Consider the following 27,976-nt stretch of genomic DNA (forward strand, 5'->3'; position numbering starts at 1 on the left):
CAAATTTACAGATCTAACATTGTTGGGTTGATGTTTAGACGATTTGTATATACATAAAAAGTGTACATAACAACACCAATAACATAAAAAGGAACTATAAATGTAATTATTTATAAATATTTCGGATAACAGATATCCTTCATCGGTATATATGATTGTGATGTTGAATGAATCAATTATCAGTCTACTTAGATTAAGCTGTTACAATCTTGAAATTTATACAATAAAAAAGTCAAAACGAACATCAGGTAAGACGCTTGCACAATTCTAAAAATTTGTTAAACACGACATAGGTTATATGACTAATTACATCAGAGAGTTCAAATATATGCTTTAAATAAAAATAACATTTCTGTAAAATGAGGATGTGCTATCCCGTTTGAAATTTATTACGAAATTCGAATTTCCTAATCAGAGTCAATATTTTCATCGTGATTCACAACGAGAAATCCATCATTACGGAACCATGGTGTGAATGTTTATTTTTAGTATCACTCTACGATTTTATCAATCTAAGTACATTTATTTATTTTCTTTTGTCAGAAATGTGTTGTCGGTGCATTTATCGATCTTTGTAATAACATGTTTAAACATATTCTTCATGTACCTGACTTTGAAGGCACGAGTAAACGCAATATCAATTAACTGTTGAGACGTTATATCAGGTCTGGAAAATTTAACCGGCACGTTACTTATTGTTCGTGAATCAGAGTGCGATTTTGTATTGTCAAAAAATAAGAAAATGTTCCTCTCTCATGATTTTTCTTTTAGATATTTGTCTATTGTATTTATTTTGTAGATATGCACACAATTATTTAATCTTTTTTACTGTATTTCCGAATGACAGGCAAATATTTCCCTTAATATTGTTAAAACATTTGAGTTTCTTTGACTTTCCAACTAGTTACGGTTGTTTTCCCCCTGTACTGCTACAGATAGCATCACTGTTAGTATTTCCTTAGCTAATTTCCCGCCTTTGTAGATCCTTTTTTTAGCCAAGTGTTTTGTATCTGCGATTCCTTTTCGTCGACAGTGTATTTAGATTGATAAACAAATATTTTTTTCTCTTTTTTGGGGCGTATGACAATTGCGACGATTTAAAGAAAATGATTGATTTTATACCGGGTGGTTACATGCACTATACCTAGGTATATTGGTAAAATCTGGATAATAACGGTGTTTACTTATGTTTCAGTTAATTTTGTTTCATATTGTTGGGGAACTTTGTTGTTACACGATAAACCTGGCCGTTACTTATACATTTTATGTCAAAATAAGAACTTGTAAAACGCCCGCTTCTCTTTGTAAGCAAGAGATTGGATTTTAATGTTCTGCTTTTGAATGGTGTGAATAGCTTTCTTATTCCATTATTTGAGTGGTTGTAAACAGATTTTTATTATCTACTCGAAATCCTTCTTCCACCTCCACGTGGTGGGCAAGAGACAACCATTACATACTATGATTGAAAATTCATAACAAATGTACAAGTGGCTAGAAGAATAGGTTTATAACGATGGATATTAATACCTTTAATATGTTATTTACCTGTACACAAATGAGAGACAAAAATTAGCGAAAGTAAGATGCAGATCGGTGCAAATGTAAAACGCCGTTTTTTGCGTACATAAAGTCTACATTCTTGTTTGAATTAACTTAATTCAATAACCACTTTAGATTGTTCTTAGAACATTTTACTTCAGTAAGTTAACGGTTCTTCAACTTACCTTTTTACTAATACCCGTAAACAACTATATGTCTATATCATATATCATTGGATTCGTCAAAATAGGAACTTTCCAAAAATCAATGTCGTCAAATAGGAATGTGCTAACATTTTTGCATAAAACATGGTAAATGATCAAATATTATGCTACTGTTTTTCTTTATATAGATTAACGTCGGAATTTATGTTAAGTTTCAGATAAAGACAGCTTTTAAAATCAATTAACCATGAAATATCTCGAAAATGTTAAAAAAAAAAGAACCTTAAAAATAGCAATTGATTTAAAAGTTCTTTTATCCAAGATCAATAAATATTCAATTAATGTTACAGTAGTCACCTTGCATGGTGACATTTAAACTCTGAAAAATACAATTGAGCCAATACATAAAAAAGGTTAAAACAATAGAATTCAGCAAGGAGTTTATTCTGTGTCATCTTCAAGGATATTATTGGGAATTTCTGCACAATACTGGACTCTTGACAGATGCACAACTCTGTACATGAACGATTGTGTTGTGAACAAATGCATGACTTTGTACTTGGAGATTTCTTCATACTTGGACACATACGATCTTGCAAGAATTATGTTGACATATGCATCCAAAATACACAAATGTATAATAATCCTCTCACTATCTACATTCTAACCGTGCTAGGATATAAAGTTTACCCTAAAGAGTAAGTCAGGTGTGATGCTGTCCAAATTTTAGTTTGAAAAGAAGCACTATAAATATTATGTTTCATTACCGCTTCACAGGGAAGCAAAATGACAAGACTTTCGTCATTACTTGTGGCAAGTTTGACGTATATTTTATTCATATCATGATAAAACAATTATATGTTTTCTGATCAAAAAGCTGTGCAACTTAATTCTTTCTCACACATACACGTGCTTCATGTTTGTCTGAAGTCGCGAAGCTCTTCAAACCACTGAAATCATACATAGTGCGTATCCTGTAGACTGAATTCTTACATATCCGAAACAGAGAATACGTTTTGTCGCACCAGTAAGAACACCTTTTAACAATTGGTTTGAAAAAAAACCGCAACAATAGTTGGTGAATATGCTTTTACGCGGTCCTTTACCTATGTTCTCAATCTGCACTGACAAATATTTGTTATGGGTCATTTGTTTGTATAGTAATTAACACACTTCACATTATTATCCTTATCAGATTCATTAATACTAGTCTTTAACAGAAGTGTCTAAATCGACTTGACAATTTGAGGTTTCAAAAACGTTTAGGTAAAGCAAATCTGGTTAATTGAAGTTGGGGGGGGGGGAGTCAAAGTTTTGAAGAATTAAACTTCAGAAAAAATTAAAGAGTGTCTGTTTGGTTTCCTTATTAGACATGATCTTCTTCCATGCAAGATTACTTCTATCTCCTATAGTCTGACTTTATAGAGGTTTTCGAGAAGTCCTGGAGATCAAAACGTCCGCTGCTGTGTGCGCTAGAATAAAGCATTGAGACATATTTTATTTAATAGTCGGCTGTAAGGTATACGAATATCTAATTTTTCTTGACACCAAACAGTGAACCAATGACAAGTATAAGTCTTAACTTTTGAATTTGATATTTGATTTTAAAAACTTCATGGATGATAGTAATCATCATCAAAGGGAACAGTAATGATGATTCACAAAGTCGTACAATGATATTCGCCTCTTATTATGTCTGTTTTTTTTCATCATCTTAATTTGAACTTTTTTCAGCAATACAACCACTAAGATTTGCGCCTCTAAGGGATGCTATAAAATGACTGGTAAAGGTCAAATGAACGAGAATAGACTTATGAATTTGTATACCTACGATGAACCTGATCCGTTTGATCATTTTAAACAAATATGCTGTCATATCGGTCCACATTCCATTGTTATGTCCCGATATCTGTGTAAAACCAAAGTCGCCACCTGTAGATGATGACTGATTTCTCTTTTAGTTAAAACATATGAAGTTCAAATAAATAATGTGACATTTCAGATGACGATCAAAAAAGAAGTGACAAATTATCCGATCGTTCTGCCTTAATTAACACCTGGCAGCAAAATGTCCACAAGTTTAGAAAAAATATATCAGTATTTCAATGAAGTGTTTGCACCACATCCAACTTGCTCATGTTGCTGATATATTTTTTTAAAAAGAATATTATGAACTTTAACTAATTTCATCAGACAGATTAGGCTTGAATTGTTGGTATTGCCACTGTCGACCTCCAACAAAAGCATTCCACAGTCGAAATAATATGTCTGGGATAATTATATACCTATATGGAGTTATTTTCTTTCAGAATGACAGGTCATTCTTTTTCAGAATCAACCCGGACGATACCATGTTTCAATGAAATATGCTCAAAGGCATAAAATAATGACCTGTGTGAGGTCATTATTTTCTTTGATAAAAATGCAATCTATAATTTACTTCAAAATTTTATTCGTCTGAAAGTTTTTTGTTGCCGATTTGGAAATTTATTTTTAAAGTTCAATCGAAGATAGATGTAAAAGAAACCTTCATTGCCCGCATTTTAATTTTAGAAACAAATAACGTGAAGTTTTGTTAATTTATCGCTACAATAAAGAAATATTACCATATATGTGAGATGAATTTAATATAGACTTTCATGAATAAAAAGCCAGATTTAACATATTCGTGTGTTAGATTTTGAAAATCTTATTGAGTCACACTGAATAGGTTGATTGATTTTTGGTTGCTTGCTTAACGTCCAGTGGCAAATATTTCATGCATGGTCATGACGATAAACGCTGAAAAGGAAATCATGCTGTGACCTACATGTATTTATATTCGTCTTCGTGTCAGTTCTTAACTTTTTTAAATTTATATATGCCTTTTACTCTATCAAATGTTTAACTAATAAGATAATCTTATATTCTATTGAATAACATTAACGTAACTCAGAAAAGGGTCGGGTGCGGAGGGTATATAATTATATCCTGATTATCTGTTAATAAAATGTATTGATGTCAAAAGACAATCTTTCTGAATTTTTCATTCGATTCAATTAAAATAGTTAAAAAAATAACCACTTTTCCGCGATAGAAATGACATTACAAATAGAAAAAAAAACACACCCCTCCCCCTTTTCCACAAACTAAGTGGTATAATAAATTATTTATAATGTGTCTTGTATTTGTCATACACCGTTATCGGATGGTAACAATACATTTGCGTTTTACTTCATGAAGTTACAGTAATATTTTTATTGTGTATGGATAATATTTTTTACAAGGTTTATATCTAGATTCATTTGTGAGTTTTTACTTGAGCCGTAGGGCGTATTAAAACATCAACGCATTAGAAAGGAATATCCCACTTTAGTGTTGTCGATAAAATAGGATACTACATTTTGCAAATCTTTATAAAAAATAATTTTTTTTTTTGACGGTATATAAGTCAGATAAAGCATATTTTAAGGTTTTTCTTGTCGTAGAACACACCTCGGGGTGTTCTACGACAAGAAAAACCTTAAAATATGCATTATCTCTAACTTAATTTGATAATGTTTTATAATCATGTCGATTTTTATACATTTAGCATAAGACATAACAATTATGAAATTGTATTGAAACGTACTCCATTTAATGCAAATTACTCCAAGTGTCAAACAAAAACGCTTCAAAAACGGATAAAGTTGGTCAAACTTTATTTGAAATCGTGAAAATAAGACGTAACAAGAATGTCTATATTAACAGAAAACATATAACGAATGCTATATTAGAATTCTAACAAAACAATTGTCAATTTCAAGTTTCCTTTAAAGTTAGCTCTCATAGTTTTAAGCCCACTATATTAAAAGATGCTCGAAACGATTTTTGTCTTTTAACTACGAATATTATAAGTTATAGCCAAATAGTCCAATTAATGACTAAACTATGTAGATAAACGACTATTCTTCACTCGATCGGCAAACTGAATTAAAAAAAGTTGTTTTGACAATTAACTATTAATGCAATTTTTTTTAATGAGATGGGAATTCGGAATACTCAGTTTATAAAGGGTACTTTTACAAAGGATTTAATGAAAAATATTTTGACATTTATTTTAATGTGACAAAACACTTATCCTACCTTCATGACAAATATGTTGTTGTCCCCGCAGATAAAGCTCCAAACAACATCGTTTTGTGTGTAAAACTCATTACATTAAATGCTTGATAAACGAATAGGTATTGACAATTCAGTTGGAAACCCAACATATACCCTCACGACACTTACTAAATAGGATATCCTGGATAATCATAGGTCTGTTCTATGTTCCTTTGGAATTTCAACCAAAGATGATGCACTGGATCTTTCATCACTGTATTGAATACCATAAGTGTCCTTACAAACAACGGTATATTGCTGGGTCTTCAAAGAGCTCCACGAAACCTCTTTCTAAATTATTAACATCCACATTATCAGCAATCAAAGACGGGCTTTAAAGTTATTGTAAAACTGCCTATTCTAGAATTGGCGTGCATCAGATGTGGATCTTAAAAATTCCAAAGATCTTTTGGAGTACATAAAATCTAACTCTCTTACATGTCGTAATAGTATTAAAAATTTTACTTTTCTACACTTTATACAAGTATTCCACATGCCAAACGAAAAGACAAATTGAAAGATTTGGTTTTGCTTTGTTTCATAAAAGAATGGCCAACGACGATACAAGTATCTTATCTTAGGAAGGGATAAATCCTACTTTGTAAAGGATTATTCTGATTCAAACAAAAAATTCTCTGAAACTGACATATTCAAGATGCTTGATTTCTTGATTTGTTACATTCGGAGGACGTGTTTTTCAACAGACTATCGGCATTCCAATGGGAACGAATTGTGCCCCTCTACTGGCCGACTTGTTTCTTTATTATTATGAGACTGACTTCATACAGGAAGATAAGAAGTTAGCAATATCCTTTAACTCAACCTTTCGCTATATAGATGATGTTCTTTCACTAAATAATTCAAAATTTGGTGATTATGTCGAACCCATCTATCCCATTGAACTAGAGATGAAGGATACAACATATACAGTTAAGTCGGCCTCATATCTTGACTTACATCTAGAAATTGACAATAAGGGTCGATAAAAAACAAAACTGTACGACAAAAGAGATGATTTCAGCTTTCCAATTGTGAACTTTCCATTTCTAAGTAGCAACATTCCAGTAGCTCCTGCATACGGTGTATATATCTCCCAATTGATTCGATATTCTTGTGCTTGTTGCATTTCCTATCATGATTTTCTTGAAAGATGGTTGCTGCTCACAATGAAGCTATTAAATCAAGAGTTCCTAATGGTGAAGTTGAAATCATATCTTCGTAAATTTTACGGACGCCATCACGAGTTGGTTGACCATTATGGAATAACCGTTTCACAAATGATATCGGATATGTTTCTTACGTCTTAACTACAATCCCCTTCCCTTTCATGAATGTGACCTACCAAATTAGACTATTTACCGGATTTGTTATATCATAAGCAACACGACGGGTGCCACATATGGAGCAGGATCTGATTACTCTTCCGAAGTACCTGAGATCACCCCTAGTTTTTGATGGGGTTCGTGTTGTTTATTCTTTAGTTGGCTATGTTGTATCATGTGAACTATTGTTTGTCTGTTTGTCCTTTTCATTTTTAGTCATGGCGTTGTCAGTTTATTTTCGATTTATGAGTTTGACTGTCCCTGTGGTATCTTTCGTCCATCTTTTACGCAGGTTTGGCTGTATGTATATGACGGAATTATAATCAACTGTCATAAAAAAAAATGGAGGTTTAGCTAGCAACAAACTAGTTTGAATCACCATTTTTTTTTAAATATGTATGTACCAAGACAGGAATATGAAAGTTGTTTTTCAATTGTTGCGTCGGTTGATAAAGTTTGATTTAAGTCAGAGATTGTTGACCCCTCTATTCGAATGAACCTTGATGGTGTTTATTTTTTTATTTTCAAATGTTTCTTTTACATTATTTTTCACATCTCTAGTATGGGCAAAGACTTTAAGTATATCTTCTTTTAATAATAAAGACAAAAGAAAAATCTGATAGCAACGCATAATTTCTCTAGAAATGTAAATCTATTTAAGTTGTGTTCGATTTGTACACAAGGATGAACAGTTACAAAAAAATTAGAACTCTATAAATCTACTGGTACGAAAATCTGGTCGAGAAAAAGAAATATTTGTTCTTTTTTACCGACCTGATAATTTAGTAATTACTATTCCTGTAAATTGTTTGAAAGGGACGCAATTTATGTTTGAAATCATAAAAAGGTTGTCTGCATTTACATAAGGTGCCAATAATATCCCTTTTTAAATAATTATAAAACATCTTTAAGTTCTGACCTTTAGTGTTAGTTTTACTCACAGTGAGATCCATTAGTCTAATACTACTTTAATATTTTATGAAAAATGGGTATATTTCATCTTTTTAATAATGTGCATGATCAGGTCTGCCAAACTGTTGATTAGTTATATAGGCCAAGATTAATTGTTGTTCACAAAGGTTTTGTTAAGTCATTTTTTAAGCTCGTAACTTATTAATATATAGAAATGAAAGCATAACAAAACACTTCATATAACAAGATACCTACGTTAACACAATTTACTCCACAACAAAGATCGTTTTCAGAATTACTTCTTTACAAAAGGTTTTTAATGATTTGTAAGCTATATAAAGATATCAGTAGATGTTTTATACATAACATATATATAAGATATAGGAAACAAAACTGCTATAGTTTCTGATATTAGTAATGATTTTATGCTCTGACTATCAGTCTGAAAAAATGCACGTTTAACACATATAATTGTTTTAAAAATATGTTAAGTGACTATTTCTATCTAATTTGACATACAGTAATAAAAACATACATGAATTTGCCATCGAATATACATTTCATAAAATATACTGAATGTATGCAAACAACTAGTAAAATAATAACTGATTTAAAAAAATATCAATCGAGTAGAGAGGAATAAGTAAAGAAAAAATGGATGAACTCCACCAAATGTTCATACGTAAAGTTCACGTTATTAGTAGTGTTTACTTGAAATATTTAAGCTACTTTTTTCTGAAGGAATATCTTTGATAACTTCTGTTATATCAATCTTTTCGAAACCCATTGTGATTTAGGCCTAACACAATACATTGAAACTAAATTTATTCTTTATTATCAAGGATAAAAGGATGTTACTTAATAATTGAATGCCATACCACTTGTATACAAATGATAGGTATAGCTACCAATAAAACCAGGTTTAATCAACTCTTTTTTACTTAAGAAATGACTGTACCCAGTCATGCATATGCAATTTGTTGTCTATTCGTTTTTCTTTTTAAACTAACAACAAAACAAAGCACAGTTATAGAGAATCGAGTAAAAATTACTGATATGAAACTGTGGTGGTTTTTAAACTTAATTGATTTGTGCTGACAGTTTTCAATTACAAATATGAAATAAGTTTTCAATAACTTTAACATTTTTAACAAAATTTGATTCAGTTCAGAAGCGTAATGACTATTTTTGTAATTATTTGGACGGCTATTTTTAATCTCTTAAATTCAATGGTTATGATATACAGGTATGACAAGATCGAATATATTTAACATAAAACATGATTGATTGGTCGATCAGTAATTCAATTTTAGACCATGTACTACGACTAAAAAAATTGAATGGATATTGCAAGATTTTTAGAGATGATTATATGTCGTCTGTTTTATTTCAAGTCTTAAAGTATTGTCTTAAACAAATCTGCCTATTGAATATTGGCAAAACTTTTAGGAATTTTGGTCCTCAATGCTCTTCAACTTCATACTTTATTTGTTTTTGTTTTTTTTTTGTTTTTTTTTTTTACCTTTTTTGGATTCGAGCGTCACTGATGAGTCTTTTGTAGAAGAAACGCGCGTCTGGCGTATATACAAAATTAAGTCCTGGTATCTATGATGAGTTTATTGGTTTATTACATATAACACGTATTTAGAAAAAGCAGTATTTATTATTTATTTATGTATAGTGTATATTAATTTAAAAAACGATGCTTTATTTTTCAATCAAATGCAGCATATGACTGCTAACTGAACTGTGATTAAATCAACATTCCTCGAGAATCGGATACGCAGTTATTGTGACAAATGGACGACATAGAATATTTCTATTCGACCATATTCATGATGTAAACATAGTTGTAGTAAATTGACTGTAAAAACGCGGAAATGTAAGTAAACCATCAACATCAGTGCAAGCGGTGTTTACAGGCATTTAGTTTTTGCTCTGGTTGTTCTGCGATCAACTGTATTTTGGGAGTTATGCACTAACGTGCTTAATTCAAGACATTTTAGGCCTTACATTCATTTATTAAGACTAAATTATGCATTATAAATACTGGTATCTGACATCCTAATATAAGAAACACAACTTAGAAATATAATACTCTTCATTTCATTCAAAATTTCATATGGCAAAATAATTGCCCAAGCATACCTTTACTCTTATATTATATAACCTACATTTTTGTATATACTTTTAGATGTTTAGGTCTAATGTTATCATTCCAGTTAACGTCAGCTGTATAGTACCAAATATAACTACAGATGACAAAGCAGTCCAAACAGAAGGTAAAGATTATTGAAATGTTATTGGTTTATAGAAATGAGTTAACAACAAACAATGTATGTGTGTTCTGTAAATTTCGAGATTGTATAATTACATTCTCTTGGTAATGGTTAAATATTGGATCTTTAAGATTGTATTAACACTCATATTGAGAACGACTATAGTCTGCACCTTATTTCAATAGCAAGTTTGTTTATGAGTGTGCACGTTCGTCTGTTCATGTCATAGTTAAATGAAGTGTATGCACAAAAATATATAGACATGTATATTTATTTTAAATGAAAAACATACATTATTGATCACTTTACCAAATATTCAATTGGAGATAGTTAACCTTATTTGTAATCCTATAAACCTATTCATTTCTAAATAGTCTGTCTAAATGATAGGTTTTTTTTGCTTCTGTAGTAGTACAGTGTTGGATTAAAAAGTAAAATACAATTCAAATTTTTTCAAATGGATTAATTGGAATTAATAGTATTATTTTGTATTTGTGAAACAAACAGGTTTACTTTGAATTACAAGTTGAACAAACATATTTGAATCTTCTTATAACCATGTGTATATTCAGGGGACGGATCCATCCATTTCTAACCCAAGATAAAGGGGGTTCCCAACTATATGTTCTTAATCAATTGTAATGCTTGTAAAAAAACTGGGAATTTACCCCGGGAACCCCCTCTGGATCCACCACTGTATTTCAATCGCAACATAACATGCATAATTAAAAAAAAAGCCTCATTGTTTTATGTGTTCCACTTGCAAAATAGACGTTCTTCAGACAAAACGTAGTATTACGTAATATCAATTATATACCAAGCAAAATGCATTCAACAAAAGTGCAAACCAAAGGTGTTGATTATTAAAGTACTATGTATTGAGTTCACATATGAAATAAAGTTGCATTTAGCTGTAGGTGACTAAATTTATTTAATTATTTAATTTGTTTTAGTTCCAGTTAACATGACTTGCAAATTACCAAATATAACTACAGATGATAAATTAGTTCAAACAGATGACGAAAGTGTTCAAACAGATGACGAATGTGTTCAAATTTATGACAACTGTTTGAAAACAAGACAGGGTATGTACAAGAATGATTTTAATTGTTGTAAAACATTGCTTTTTAAAATATCGTATCTCAATCAGACTTCCGGATAATATGACTTTGAATCTATATAATTCGTAACATATTACTGATGATGGACGGTATACACGATGTCTTAATAATTTATGGTTGTTGCCATACTATACAATGTAAGCGGTACATTTAGGTTTTAACTTTTGATAGCCTTATCGATATGTTTCTTTTAAAAAATGTTTCTCTGATAGAAATTATTTCATTTTGTTCACGTTTTACTCATATGCCTTATCATTCAATTCAGACTAACGAGATATAAGTGGAAATCGTAAAACTGTACATAACAAAATACCAATTTCTCATAAGATCAGTAAAAAAATTCATATTTAATCTTTAATAGAGGGAAAAGTCTGCTATATTTAAAAAAAGATACAAATTTGATAAAATTCATTAAAAATTTGAAAAAAGACATAAAACTCAGCTCGTAACTTATTAATATATAGAAATGAAAGCATCACAAAACACTTCATATAACAAGATACCTACGTTAACACAATTTACTCCACAACAAAGATCGTTTTCAGAATTACTACTTTACAAAAGGTTTTTAATGATTTGTAAGCTATATAAAGTATTCAGTAGATGTTTTATATATAATAGTTATCAAAAGTACAAGGATTATAATTTTATACGCCAGACGCGCATATATATAAGATATAGGACACAAAACCGCTATAGTTTCTGATATTAGTAATGATTTTATGCTCTGACTATCAGTCGGAAAAAATGCACGTTTAACATATATAATTGTTTTTAAAATATGTTAAGTGACTATTTCTATCTAATTTGACATACAGTAATAAAAACATACATGAATTTGCCATCGAATATACATTTCATAAAATATACTGAATGTATGCATACAACTAGTAAAATAATAACTGATTTAAAAAAAATATCAATCGAGTAGAGAGGAATAAATAAAGAAAAAGTGGATGAACTCCACCAAATGTTCATACGTAAAGTTCTCGTTATTAGTAGTGTTTACTTGAAATATTTAAGCTACTTTTTTCTGAAGGAATATCTTTGATAACTTCTGTTATATCAATCTTTTCGAAACCCATTGTGATTTAGGCCTAACACAATACATTGAAACTAGTTCATTGTTGACCACTACAACGTAAAAAAAACTTCAGGGCTGGCAATAACTTTGGATCAATAAAATAGAAAACGTGAATCCTGCAATTGCTTTACAAGAAAAAGATTAAGTAAGCTATATAACACAAAGGTATAATCTGCAATTTTTTAAAATAAGGAAATGTCTGTACAAAGTCAGGACTATGACAGTTGTTTTTATATCGTTTAATTTGTTTGAGCTTTGATTTTTGCATTTCATATGGAATTTTCTGTTGTGAATTTCCGTGGGGTACGGTAATATTGTTATTTTACTTTGTACCATTATGTTATATACAAACCCATAACACTAAGTCCTATTACAACGGTATTTAGGATACATATAAAATAGCATTAAACGACCGCATGTACTGTAGACCTGTACATTGTAGATAAACTTATATGAAAAAGTATACCGTTATGCTGGTTACTGTCAACAATAATTGGAGGTATCATATTTTGCTATGCACATTCACAATCGTTCTGACTTTATACTTTTAAATGATATTAAACTACTTGAAAATAACCAAATGACATATACCGTTTCTTATGTTTGCACCAATAGGTATTGAGTTCAATCCTGAAATGCCCGTGTTAACAGGTAAGTAACAACTGTTTATCAAATAACATTATTTATTACATACTTAGAAGACACATTGTATATGTTATACAGCTCATTGCAATCCATGTAATCGTGCTGTATCAGTCATTCATGAAGAGATCGATATCAGTCACCATTGCAAGGGCTTCATCACACCCTTCATCTGTATTATGTCACGTCATCTAAATCATTCACGGTTGCAAATTCTTTGTCAAACCCTTATTCTGTATTATTATATTATATCACGTGTCTACTGAAGTCATATATTAAAGTGTATATGATATGGCTTTTTCAATATCTCACACCGCATCACCATATTGGTGTCTCCGGTTGTTACTGATGTTATATTATAAAAGCCATATAATATTCTTTATTAATAAATATCGACAAATAGCAATAGAATTTGTATAAATAAAAAATCGTAAACGCGCCAGAAGCACATGTCGTCTACAAAAGACTCATCAGCTACGCTCGAATACAAAAAGGTACAAAGGCCAAATAAAGTACGCAGTTGAAAAGAATAAGTTATTACTCCCCCTCTCTTATAAAAAGCAAGTAATTCAATAGATGGAGATGTCCCTCCATGGGTTGAAACTGTATAATGTGATCTTTTCAATCGCAAGCTTCATTGATTTACAAGTATGATGCTCATTTGTAGGATTATAAGAACGAGCATACGGAATAACTTCAGTTAATGTTTGTGTTACATATATGCCTTTCTTATTATATACCTAAACTTTTTATCTGTATAAAAGTCAAAATGGCTATAAAAAGTAAAAATTCCGGAAAGAAAACTATTGTTTACAAACAATCGATCTGTACATCAACAACAAAACGTTATAATATATACATTGTGTAGAAACTGATCAATATTTGTCAATCGAAAAGATCATCATGCAGGGTTTTATCAAAGGGTTAGAAAAATGATTTTGAATTTAGAAACTAATTGAAGGTTTTCGCCGTTTGCATTAAAAAAATTATGAAAATAGTTTGCCTCTTTGTAGCAATAGTTGTTTTCAATAAAAGCATTTGATACCTTCTACATGAGAACAGTTGAAGTTTATTCTTTGCCTTATTGCTTTTTTTTAAACACATGACCTATTTTTGGCAGTCAAACAGTAAAAATCGTTATAAAATGGCCATATTTTCATTATTACAAAACTATCCATTTCAATTGTAGCCACTTCATTTCCGTTGTCTTATCTATAAATTCATATGCAGAGAATACAATAAACCCTTCTTATTTAGAAAATGTAAGAGTTTGAGACATTGCAATCTGTATAGAAATTTGAAAATTATTTCGGTATCATTTACATCCAAATCTTTACAATACAAACAGCAGTTACCTACAACATGTACAATGAAATTATATTCTACAAATAAAGTTTCAAAGTAATTGTATTGCTATTAAAGAAAATAAAAGAATGTATCACTATTAAAATTGTACTTCGAAATTATGCTTGCAAATAATAATTATGTTTATAATTTAGTTGATAAAATATACATCGAACATGTTATTTCATGTTATTTCAGGTTCGTATTCAAATGAAAATGAAAGTGAACTTACAGAATCATATATGGACATTTCGGACGTTAGCTTATGCAGTATGTAGAAAAACCTACTTATTAATCACAACACCAATTCCATCGCTAATTACATTTTTTCTTATATAGAACGCATTGTGCGCCACTCCTTGGTGAACTCTTTTTGTTTTCTTACAAATCAGAGATATTTTCAATCAATAGATTCATGTTAGCCAAATCATTGAATTTACTATTTAGATATATTGATGATTTCATTCCATAAATGATCCAATCTCTTGACATAAGTGATCATCTCATTTCTCAAATCTGACTTTAATTTTGAAATTAAGAATTTTTCCCAACATCTGAAGTACAGTTGTTGTCGTTTGTTTATTTAATTTATTCGTGTTTCTCTTTTCTCGTTTTTCATATAGATTAAATTGTTGTTTTTCCTGTTTGAATGGTTTTACACTTAGTCTAGTAGTTTTGGTGCCTTTTCATTTCATCGATTCAAAATCAAAATGCAAGAACGAATTTATGCTGAGCCTTCCCTTTTATCCGTATATAAGAAAATACAATCCTGGAGAGAAAAATGACCGATCTGTAGATAAGCAAGAACGTGTTATAATACAATGAATTGTTTAGAAACTAACCAATGGCCGCCAATCTAAAATATATTTGGGCAGGGAGTTCACAAAGCGTAAGGGAAATAATGTCAATTCAGAAACACATTGATGGTTTTTCGTTGTTTGCATCAAATAATTTTTCAAAATAAGTTGCCTCTATGTCTTAATAGTTGTTTTCAATAAAAGCATATGACACCTTTTTCCTGAGGACAGTTGAAATATTTTCATTTGCTTTATTCGATACTTTAAACGTACTTTTTTATGTGAATAAAACAGTAATCTAATGCAATTACTTTTCATTAGACGCTAAAAAATATTTTGAGATTTAGATTACACGTTTTACCAGTCCGTTACTTTAGAAGCAACCATTTTGAATTCCGATTTTTTTTTAATTTACAATTTCTCACAAAAGAAACAAGAAAGTAACGTTTTACTTTTAAATTCAAATTATTTACCAACAAAAAAGTATCAAATTAATTGTATTCCTGTGAAAGAAAATTTTAGAAAAAGGTAACACTACTAAAACTGTACTTCTAGATATAAACTTGCCAATGGTAGCTATCTTTATAATTTAGTTTATAAAATACAATATAGAAAATGATATTTCACATTGTTTCAGATCCTTATAGGAAGGAAAAAGAACATAGCAGAATCGAATCTTGGGCCATTGAGAATAAACATCCATTAACGTTCTCGTAAGTCATAGTTTACGATAGCACAAATAGTGCGCTAAGAATCTTTTAAGACTGTAACATGAAGCATTCTCTCTTCGCCCTTTTCTTTCTCTTAACATCCTTTAAGAATACCCTTAAGACGGTCTTATTCTAAGTACACTTACTAACTTTCCGTCCTGCCCGTAAACGTTTTCTTTCTTCGGTTTAGTCATTGCCGAAAAGAAATCTCTCGTGCGCTTTAAAGTAACAGGATTTGTTCTTAGGGGACGACCATTTGATATTGGGGGGAGGGGGGGGGTGGGGGTGGGGGTGGGGATTTTGAAAATAAATAACTCGGCCTTGATAATCACAAAAATAAATGCTTTGTTTGCAAATGCCTCATGTAGAAAATTTCAAAACTAAACGCTTGTCTTCATATCGAATTGTTTTCACGTTGAGTGCCTTGCAAGAAGCAAGTTCTGTTCTCCCGAAGACATAGCCCCTGACTTTTCGGGATCAATGTTTCTTTTTAATTTTTTTCATTGATTGTCCTTCTGTATTCTGTTAGTGTTGCATTCCTTTTGTAATTTAGAAATTTTGTTAATTAACTTGGTCATGTGTTTAAAAAACAGAAGCCCAAGACTTCAACTATGTTAATTATATTTTGCTTTATCATGCATATTGGTCTCTTGATGTTGTCTATAAAAACTTAAGTCTTACACTGAATGTATACATTTTGCTTTGAGGCAAAAAAAAAGACAGTGTCTGGGGAACACCCAGGAAGCATGATTTTGCATTATTTCTTCTACAGTTTCTTGTGCCTTCAGTGGCTCCAAAACCCTTCAAAATAAATTGCCTCACTCCGCTCGGCGTACCATGTTTGCCAATACTTTTAAAATAGGCTAGATACAATCAATCTTTTATATAGTATATGGAACCAATACATGTATATGCAGTTGGGTATATAGAAGATTCATTTCTGCAGAGGATGATGATTAATTCTGATTAAATGGTACATGATGACTTAATTAACTATACATGTATCATTTATAATTTATAAACAAATAATTTAAAAATTGTATGTTTTCGAATATTTTAAATATAGTTGTGAAATAAATATCCAGTCCCTTGCTTTAATGAAAATGAAAAATCTTTCATTAAAAGTGCAAAAATAAATCACCGATCCAAAAAAAAAAAAAATCCTGCCCCGAACCTCCCCCCCCCCCCCAGAATATCAAATGGTCGTCCCCTTACATATTCTGCACACATATTGATCCTTAATAAGTTAAAAACGTGGGAATATTTAAAAGGAAAAAGAATACACTGGCTCAGTGCAAGACAACGAAAACCGGATTTTAAACAAGAGGAAATATCCCCCGTCCTCACAACGGGAAAATTTGACATGACCAGTTTATTATGATATCGGTCCATTTCATTGGTTATCTGTCTATGAATAAAGGAACGATTTCATTCATTTTCGTAACCCGGAACGGCGAATTATTTATAGTTTTTGTGGAAATTTGAAGATCATTGAAAAAGAAACAGATTTGATATGATGACCAATTAGACAACTTTCTACCAGAGACAACGTGACGTAGAATTTAATAAATATATGTCACCGTCCGACCTTTAACAATTATCAAAACCCATACCATCTAGTCAGCAATATTTAATAGGCCCCGAATGGAAGAATGTAAATCAATTCAAACGAGAAAACTTACAACCTGGTTAATGAACAAAACAATAAATGGAAAAAAATATGATATACAGCAATAATTGACAACCACTGAATTATGGGCATCTGTCTTGGGGCAGTATTATAAGACAGTGTTTTAATTTTTTTTTTGGTTGAAAATTTGCGGATAGGTATATATTAGAGAGTGTTTTGGAGTTTTGGAACAAATTTGATAATAAGTATATATAAAACAGTATTTTATTTGAATAAGAAATATCGGAATATTCATACCGTTTATTTCGATAAAATGCAGTTCGTCTTTTCATTAACGGAATAAACTGTACTGATAGATCTATATAATAGTGGAAATTTCAGGAGAATCAGTATATATGAGATACTATATTTCATAGTTTTGGGAGAAATTTGCAGATCAGTATATATTTAAGACAGTTGTTAGAAATATGTATCAAAACAATTATTTCTTTAATATTTCAGTGTCTAAAAAGGTATCTTTTGTACAACATTTGGGAAAAATACGGCTTAGAAAGGTGTTAAAGGATATAGCCATAAATCATATATGCTCGCTATGGTCGCTATGTCTTAGCGACAGTTCTTGGTAATTTATAAATCCGTCACAAAATCATGGGGATTTCAGCCTCATGGAATAAACGTCTTGTAAAGTGATCTTGATTTATTCGCCTGTTAATTATCAATCATATGTTAAAAAAACCGCCATTTTCATTCAAAGAGTAGTTAAGTGGTGTGTATAAGCACACTTACACTAAAAGATGTTAAGTCCGAGTCGTGTTACGCTCGTTTATGCTTAAGTTGATGCAAAGAGTTCTTACTAAAGGAAAACAAATAAAGATATTTTCAAGGTACCCGAATTGATAAGTTTATGATAAGGGGATGCAAAGAATTCACTTAAATCCGTAAGAAATTGAAATGTTGTAAGGGCTGTCAATCATTCTATGATTGATATAACATTGTTTTTGTTACAATCTTAGTCGCTAAGACAGTCTTTAAATGATCTTAGGTGGTAAGAGAGCTTCTCGTTACCGGCCCCTGGACCGTAATGTAGACTGTATGTAGAAATACCTATTTAATAACAGCATCAAATCAATCCTTGATTACAATTTTTTTTAAATATCTATCAATTGGGTACGAACGGTGCGGCCCTCCTTGGCGAACTTTCTGATTTCATACAAGTCGGATATCTTACAAGCACAATCAATATGATCAATGAAGCCAGGTCATTTAATTTCAAATTAATATATATATATTGATGATGTCCTTTTCCTTAATTATCTGAACGTTTCCTGACAAAACAAATAACCGCATTTAAATCTGACTTTGGTTTTGAAATTTATAATTTTCCCCAACCTTAGCAGCAATTTAAAAAATAAAGCCACATGCATATGGAGCATAGTTTTCCCAGAGAATTCGGCATTCTAATGCTTGAAGCTGCAACTCAGCTTTTTTAAAACGTCACTTTGTGTCTATTCAGAAAGTTGATTGACAAGGACAGTTGAAGAATAAGTTCATAGAAACAAACCAAGACCTTGTCGATAAGTATTTGGTATCAATTTAAACACTGATAAAAACTCTTTAATATAAAAATCTAGAACATACATCACGGAATGGCAAATACCTCATTTTTTTAATGCATTTTAATTACTTAAGTATATCTCATCTGCAGCGACGCTTGATCATGAGCTGTGCAATTGTCTTGGATATTCACAGAATAACGGTTTACTATCACTGTATAAACAAAAATAGGTAACATATGTTAATCAATCTCTTCTCCCTGAATTCTTATATAATGTACTAGGAGTTTTGTAATAGAAGAAAGGTTGTCACATCAACACCATTTACAAATTTATAAGCACAACGAAAACGAAAACACTCAACAACTTCCGACTAAAGCTTGTATGAATTCAGACTAACTACAAAAGTGGTTAAGGTAAAAGCAAGCATTATATTAAATAAAAATATTCAACATAAGTGCATAATACACAGCTAAAATTATATTCCTTCCATGTACGCTATATATACTACCTAATCAAAGATAATGCATATGCTTATCTTAAAAATACAAGATGGCTAAAGATGTTCTTATCATCATTAACATTTCATCGGTTCAAAATTTATATACAAGAACGAATTTATTCTGAGCCTCCATTTTTACCCGTATAAAATAAAAATCCCGGAGAGAAAAGATAATCGATCTGTAGATAAATAAGAACGTGTTCACTGGTATTTAACTGATAATCGTAACTGAAATTACGACTATCCCAATCTTGCGACGGTAGATATAGGTATAATCTTTACAGTATTTTTTTTCTCAAATGTAGCATGCTTTTGTCAATAGTTACTAAGCTGCAAAGCTTTTCTATACCATTACATGATATTTGAATCGTAACGGTGCACTGGAATTGTCTAAGAGTTTGTTTTTATGTTTTTCAAGAGCTTGTGACATTATACAATGTTATAATCTGTATTAAAACTTGAATTTGTTTTTTAAATTGATAAAACAAAATTATTTTATTGCAATTTATAGTTTTAACCAGTATTGAAAAAACGCATATCGCCTTTTGAAAGAATACTTCCGGTATCACGATATATATTTTTTTTCAAAACTAACGACAATTAATTTCTTAGAAGTTCAAATTATTTATAAACAAATAAAGATTCAAATTGTATCGCTATAAAAGAAACACAAACAATGTAACGCTATTAAAATTGTACTTCTTAACATATGCTTGTCAATGGTAACTATTTTCATATTTAGTTTATAAAATACAATATAGAAAATGATATTTCACATTATTTCAGATCCACATTGGAAGAAAAACTAATAGAATCAAAACTGGACCGTATCAAACACTGTATGTAGATATACCTACTTACCAACTCAAACCCTGATTACAATTAATTGAAAAATCTATCAATTTGGAACGAACTGTGCGCCTCCCCTTGCAAAACTCTTTAAAATTTTCAGTTTGAGATCTTTAAAGCACAGGTGAAAGTATGATCTCAGTTCTAAAATTTTACTTTGATATTAAAATTACGAATTTTCCACAATCTTCGCAGCCATATCGAAACTCCACATGCACATGGAACGTACATTTTTTTCAAAACAACATTACGTATTCAATAGTGGGAAGCTACTACTCTTTGCTTATATTAGATATGTAAAATGCCAATATATTGTCTATTCAGAACGTTGATGAACAAGTATTATTATAGAAAAAGTTCATTGGAAGATACACTGAGCCTGTGGATAAATATTACATTAACTTCACAAATCAAAGATGCGTGTCCTGTACTATAGATTATAGGTACTGATGCGGTTTATCTTCTGAAAAACGTGTTGTATTATTCCTATTAAACCTTGTTTCATCCTCTGTTTTATTCATAAAAAATGGTTGTACCAAGTCAGGTTTACGACAGTTGTTTTCCGTTCGTTTGATGTTTTACATGTTTGGCCTTTTGATAAATACTCTCAGTTTTGAATTGTCATTAGAGTTCGTTATGTTTGTAATTATACATACGTAGTGTTATGGTAATACAGATTTGACATTTATGGAAATGTTAAACAGTATACAAAAATGACCCAGTCACATGACAGGGAGTACAGTACAAATAAATACAAGAACACAGAAAACAGAGAAATACACAAATAAACAATACAACAGAACATCTCGACCTTCTACTGAATAAAAATAAACACTTAAAACAACATAGTACAGCACACAAAACTGCACAACAGAACCACGAACTGTCTTTCACTTGACTTGGTCAACGCCACAAAAGTGACGTCGCAGGTAAATTTCTAAAATATGTTAACGTTGATTGAGCAGGTTTGCAACATTGTCGTTTGCTCTGTTTTATAACAATTACAAGAATATTAGAAAAAATATGTTGTACTATCCAGCTATGTCGGTATTTTTTTTCTAAATCAAAATGTAATTCAAAGAAAGAAAGAAAGTTTCTTTAAACTAAAATCTTAGAAATGAACTTTTTGATTAATTATCTTTAATTTCAAACACAAATACACAATAAAAAAGGGGTAGAATTACTAATACAAACGATGAGACATATAACAATATCCGATCAGAATTACAAATAGAACAGTATAACTAAATATATGAATGCTTGATACCAAGTACCGTGACACGTCTTATAGCAATGAGAATTTACACTATGCAAAACAGTTAAATTCTGGAATAGGTCATGTGCGGTGCTTCACATGGTAAATCACAATCAAAGACGTGATAAAAAGCTATTAGTAAGTTAAGACACAGACACATCATATGGATCAACCGATTCGTGGTGGTGTCCATAAATTGAAGTGTATTTTTTTTCAGGAATAGATTACCTAAGCTGTATTTTGCAAAACTTTAATGAATTTTGGTCCTCAATGCTCTTTAACTTCGTACTTTGTATGCCATTTAAAAAAAATTCTGGATTCAAGCGTCTTCTTGTTTTTTTAAAACGCGCGTCTGGTGTAAATACAAAACTTGATTTTAGTATCTGTGATGAATTTACAACCACTGGGTCGAAGCCACTGCTGGTGAAGAATTAATTTCCTGAGGGTATCTCCAGCCCAGTAGTCAGCACTTGAAATATCATTGATATTGTCATATTTATAGGTTAACTGTTTAACAAAACTTTTGATTTCTTAAAATACTTTTCTCCATCAGGAATAGATAACCTTAGCTGTATTTTGGAGAGAAATTGGTGCGTTATGCTTTTCAACTTCGTACTTTCTTTGGATTTTTTTGACTTTTTTGGATTCGTCAACAAAAAGCTCATCAGTGACGCTCGAATCAAAAAATTTCAAAAAGGCCTCATAAATAGGCTATAATTGTTATATTTTTGATTTACGATCATATTTGTATCAAAATCGTTATTTGATTTTGTTAGAATTTCATATTGTCACCTAGGCAATAACACAGATTAGTTTGTATTTTATTCCCTTTTTTTTTACATTTTATATGTTTGAAGACTTGTTTTCTTCAAATCATCGATCATTACTAATGTTTTTTTATAAAACTTTTAACAATATCAAGAAATTCATTACATATCTCTGATTAAACAAAATAGGGAAAACATACAGAACAGAATGTCATTAAACCTATTGCCCTACTTTTCGTCTTAGTTTCAAACTACACATTACTCGTATGCCATTATCATTGTTTGACAATTCTCCCGTATTCAAACTATCTTATATACATGATACAGTACTGGTTCTTTTCAGACTGTTCAAGAGGGCAATATTCCGCATTGCGAAAAGTGAAGAATGAATTATAAACGCTCACGACTACAACCAGGATTACTAAACAAAAGTCATTTTTTTTAAAATTGAATAACAAATTAACTTGACTTAGCTAGGGAAACATCAGGAAGAAAGGAACCCAAAGGAAGAGTAAACTCGAGACATTTACAGTTGATCAAAACGTTCTCAAATTTAGACATCCAACAATGTAACTAAAAGCTTCCCAAGTGTATAAAATTTGAAAACGAGAGTCTGTTAAAAAGCTAACATTACCCACTTTTAAACAAGTGAATTTCAAAAATTATCACTGAAAACAATGGGAACACACACACACACACACACACATATATATATATATATATAAAGATTGGTGCTGTAGTGTATCAAAGGTGTGAGTTCGAATCCCGCTGAGGGACGAACAAAAAATTGTCAGTAGAAAATCTAACTCTAACACTGTTTGGAGTAATTTTCAGACTTATATAAATATTTGTATTAACCATGTATCTCTATCACTCTGAGATCCAGTGGGCATATATATTGTATGGTTTGTCACTTGTTTAGACTTGTTTGTATGATATACTTATTTCTAGTGACTGTATAATGAATTGCATCATGATCCCATATGATATATAAAAATTGTTGAGTTAGATTACTGACAAATGAAAAATACATTGTGTATAAAAATAATAATATAACATCCACACACGCTTAAAAAACACGTGTCTCATGTCTATCTCTAGATTAGCCTTCCGTGACAGGGTAACACTACGACTATTGAAGTTATATTTTTTATATAGCGGATGTGGTCGAGTGGTCTAGAGCGCTGGACATGAGGCTAAGCGATTGGTGCTGTAGTGTATCAAAGGTGTGAGTTCGAATCCCGCTGAGGGACGAACAAAAAATTGTCAGTAGAAAATCTAACTCTAACACTGTTTGGAGTAATTTTCAGACTTATATAAATATTTGTATTAACCATGTATCTCTATCACTCTGAGATCCAGTGGGCATATATATTGTATGGTTTGTCACTTGTTTAGACTTGTTTGTATGATATACTTATTTCTAGTGACTGTATAATGAATTGCATCATGATCCCATATGATATATAAAAATTGTTGAGTTAGATTACTGACAAATGAAAAATACATTGTGTATAAAAATAATAATATAACATCCACACACGCTTAAAAAACACGTGTCTCATTCTATCTCTAGATTAGCCTTCCGTGACAAGGTAACACTACGACTATTGAAGTTATATTTTTTATATAGCGGATGTGGTCGAGTGGTCTAGAGCGCTGGACATGAGGCTAAGCGATTGGTGCTGTAGTGTATCAAAGGTGTGAGTTCGAATCCCGCTGAGGGACGAACAAAAAATTGTCAGTAGAAAATCTAACTCTAACACTGTTTGGAGTAATTTTCAGACTTATATATATATATATATATATATATACAACTCGTCTAAACATCACCCAACAATGTTAGATCTGTAAATAGTTATCAAAGGTACCAGGATTATAATTTAGTACGCCAGACGCGCGTTTCGTCTACATAAGACTCATCAGTGACGCTCATATCAAAATATTTATAAAGCCAAATAAATACAAAGTTGAAGAGCATTAAGGATCCAAAATTCCAAAAAGTTGTGCCAAATACGGCTAAGGAAATCTATGCCTGGAATAAGAAAATCCTTAGTTTTTCGAAAAATTTATAACTTTTGTTGACGGGAAATTTATAAAAATTGACCACATTATTGATATTCATGTCAACACCGAAGTGTTGACTACTGGGCTGGTGATACCCTCGGGGACGAAACGTCCACCAGCAGTGGCATCGACCCAGTGGTGTAAATAGTTATCAAAGGTACCAGGATTATAATTTAGTACGCCAGACGCGCGTTTCGTCTACATAAGACTCATCAGTGACGCTCATATCAATTTGCTTTCGCAAATTTTTTGTTCTTCCCTCGCCGGGATTCGAACTCATGCTACTGTGATTATCGTGACACCAAACGCCTGCACTGCAGCCGTCCCGCTAGACCACACGACCACCTGGGCTCTACAATAATAAAGCTTTCGGTGGCCGTGTGTTACCTTTCCTCGTCAGTTTTAATCTAGCGTCGTACTACAGTACATGATATATAAGGCATGGAGATGTTATTGTTACAGATCAGCTCAATTATCTATAGTAAAGGATCTTACAAATTAATGTAAGATACAGTCATATATATATAAATATATATATTCATTAAATAAAATAGTAAAAAAGTAAAAAGTTAACAGTTCCATTCTATCGATTTCATCTTTCCATTGGGACTCTTCAGGATAACTGATGTAGTGTCGCTATATGCTATATATATATAACTAACCAGAGAAGAACACTTACGACAGCTTCATTAACCGGCCATTAACTCAAGCTAAATGAAAACTTTGAATTTAACAAATAAAAAATGTAACACCTCCAATTACAGATGACTATGGCGAAACCATGGAGAGAGACATAAATACATATACAAGTCTGGGAAAAGGTTACTCTAGGCAAACAGGTAATATTCTAAGTTCAACTTCTGCATTACAGATGGATACCGTTAAGGTTCATGCATTGTGCAACACGGCTTATAAAAATATCATTGCTATCCAGAGCTCATTGTACAATATCAACTGCAGTAGATCTTGGGTACATAAAACTGCATTGAGTCATTATGTTGTGCTAGTTTTCACAGGGAAAGACCATACTACAACACAATAGTTAAAACATACATACATACATAGAAAATGTCAGTTAAACTTATGTCGTATGGTCGTTATAGTATCAGACTACACATTGCTTATGCGACATTCTTTGTTTTGAAAATTCTGTGTTATTCAAACTATCTTAAATAGTACTTGTTCTTATCAGAACTTCCAATTACAGGTGGCAATGCCGATGACATTGAGAAACAGAAAAGGGCAAATAAAAGTATGTAAACAGATGTTTATTTTAAGCGATTACTAGGTAATATGTTAAGCTCCACGTCTGTATTACAGATGATATCGTTTAGCTGAACGCATTTAACACGTTGCAACTCGGCTAATAACAAGAACATTGCTATCATGAGTTCATAACGATATTTTAATTAATCACCGGAAAAGCTCTGATTAAACAAAATAGGGAAAACATACAGAACAAAATGTGATGAAAGCTTATGCCGTAACTTTCGTCATAGTATTAGTACCAGACTTCACATTACTCATGTGACATAATTATTGTGTGGCAATTATTCCGTATTCAAACTACAGTCGACTCTCGTTATCCCGAAGTCAGTCGGACCAGAGAATTATTTCGAGATACACGTAGTTCGACTCAAACGAAAACCGGAAGTTTGACAGACCAAGGGACGCAACTCTTGCTTAGCATGGTAAAGCTAAAATAAATCCGGATGAATATGGGAGGAGGATCGATATTCTGGTATCAGATCGATGTTCTTTTAAAATTATTTTTACTTATTCAATTGTTTCAGTTACAATTTTTTTCTATGGCCTTCATCCGAGAGATTAAATTCAAATCGATCTTAGAGTTATTTAGGTCGTTAAAAGATGACAAAATTGTTTATTTTCGATACAAGAGATTTTAGAATATTTAGATTTCTTTTCATTTTGTTTTATCTCACTCTTTCTTTTCACAATAGAAAATACAACAAGATTAAAGACGCCGATTGAGTAATTTTTAGTTGATCATCAACGGAAGTCTTAATCCTTACTTTATACACACCAAGCTCATTTGTGTAAATCACGATTTATTGTTTTGTAAACATTTTAGATAATTTGTCATAAACATTAACACATAACTAATTATTTATTAAATTCCATAAAAGATAATCTCAGGTAAACACTCGTGGAAATAGCATGTCATAAATCAATTACAGTTGTCAGTGACCGGGAATTTAATTACACGTGTATTGTCAGATTAACTCTTCAATCTATTTAAATCCCGGAGGTCATGTTTTGACATATTTGTCGACATAGTTCGAGATAAATATTGAATTTTGAATGCTTTTGCTAACCTTGAGACTGTAAATTTAGTTCGACTCACTCGAAATTTCGACTCATCCAATTTCGACTCATCAGGAGTCGAAATACATACATTTATATGGAAGAAAGTTTGGGACCACGTGAAAACTTCGACTCCTCCGAAATTTCGAGTCAACCGATTTCGAGACAACGAGAGTCGTCTTTGTATTTTATATAATACTGGTTCTTTTCAGACAGTTCAAATTGTAATGTTCTGCATTGCAAAAAGTAAAGAATAAATTTATCGCTCGCGACTACAACCAGTATTACTAAACAAATTTTTTTTTTTTTCAAATTAAATAACAAATTAATTTGACTTAGTTAAGGAAACATCAGAAAGAAAGGAACCCAAAGGAACAGTAAACTCGAGACATTTACAGTGGATCATGACGTTCTCAAATTTAGACATCCAACAAAGTAACTAAAAGCTTCCCAAATGAATAAAATTTGAAAATGAGGGTCTGTTAAAAAGCTTAAATCATGACCCTTAAACAAGTGCATACAATACAAAAATGATCACTGAAAACAATGGACACATATATACATGTATATATAATTAGCCATAGAAAACACACATACGACAGCTTCATTTACCGGCCATTAACTCAAGCTAAATTAAAACTTTGAATTTAACAAATAAAAAATATAGCATCTCCAATTACAGATGACTATGCCATTGCCATTGAGAGCCAGGAAGGAGCATACACAAGTCTGGTAGAAGATACTGTAGGAGAACAGGTAATATTCTCAGCCCCACTTCTGCATTATAGATGGATACCGTTAAGATGCACGCATTATTCAATACGGCTTATAAAAATTCAAATTGCTATCCAGAGTTCATCTTACAATCTCAACAGAAATAGATCATGGGTACATCAAACCGTGTTGAGTCTTAATGTTATGTTAATTTTCACCGGGAAAGACCCTGATACCAGAAAATAGTAATAACATACATACATACATACATACATACA

At 31.3% G+C, this 27,976-nt stretch overlaps 1 protein-coding gene across 1 annotated transcript in view; it reads left to right on the plus strand.

The window, feature by feature from the left end:
- Window positions 1-27,976, plus strand: part of LOC143055553 (uncharacterized) — a 72,558-nt gene that overhangs the window by 26,330 nt on the left and 18,252 nt on the right. The window contains exons 5-13 of the mRNA XM_076228710.1: window positions 10,282-10,341; window positions 11,292-11,423; window positions 13,159-13,194; window positions 14,728-14,799; window positions 15,964-16,039; window positions 20,508-20,560; window positions 25,424-25,498; window positions 25,867-25,911; window positions 27,667-27,740. Of these exons, the coding sequence (XP_076084825.1) occupies window positions 10,282-10,341; window positions 11,292-11,423; window positions 13,159-13,194; window positions 14,728-14,799; window positions 15,964-16,039; window positions 20,508-20,560; window positions 25,424-25,498; window positions 25,867-25,911; window positions 27,667-27,740 (623 nt within the window). The remainder of the gene's footprint in view (window positions 1-10,281; window positions 10,342-11,291; window positions 11,424-13,158; window positions 13,195-14,727; window positions 14,800-15,963; window positions 16,040-20,507; window positions 20,561-25,423; window positions 25,499-25,866; window positions 25,912-27,666; window positions 27,741-27,976) is intronic.

The sequence above is a fragment of the Mytilus galloprovincialis genome, chromosome 12 (assembly GCF_965363235.1).
Source record: "Mytilus galloprovincialis chromosome 12, xbMytGall1.hap1.1, whole genome shotgun sequence".
NCBI lineage: Eukaryota > Metazoa > Mollusca > Bivalvia > Mytilida > Mytilidae > Mytilus > Mytilus galloprovincialis.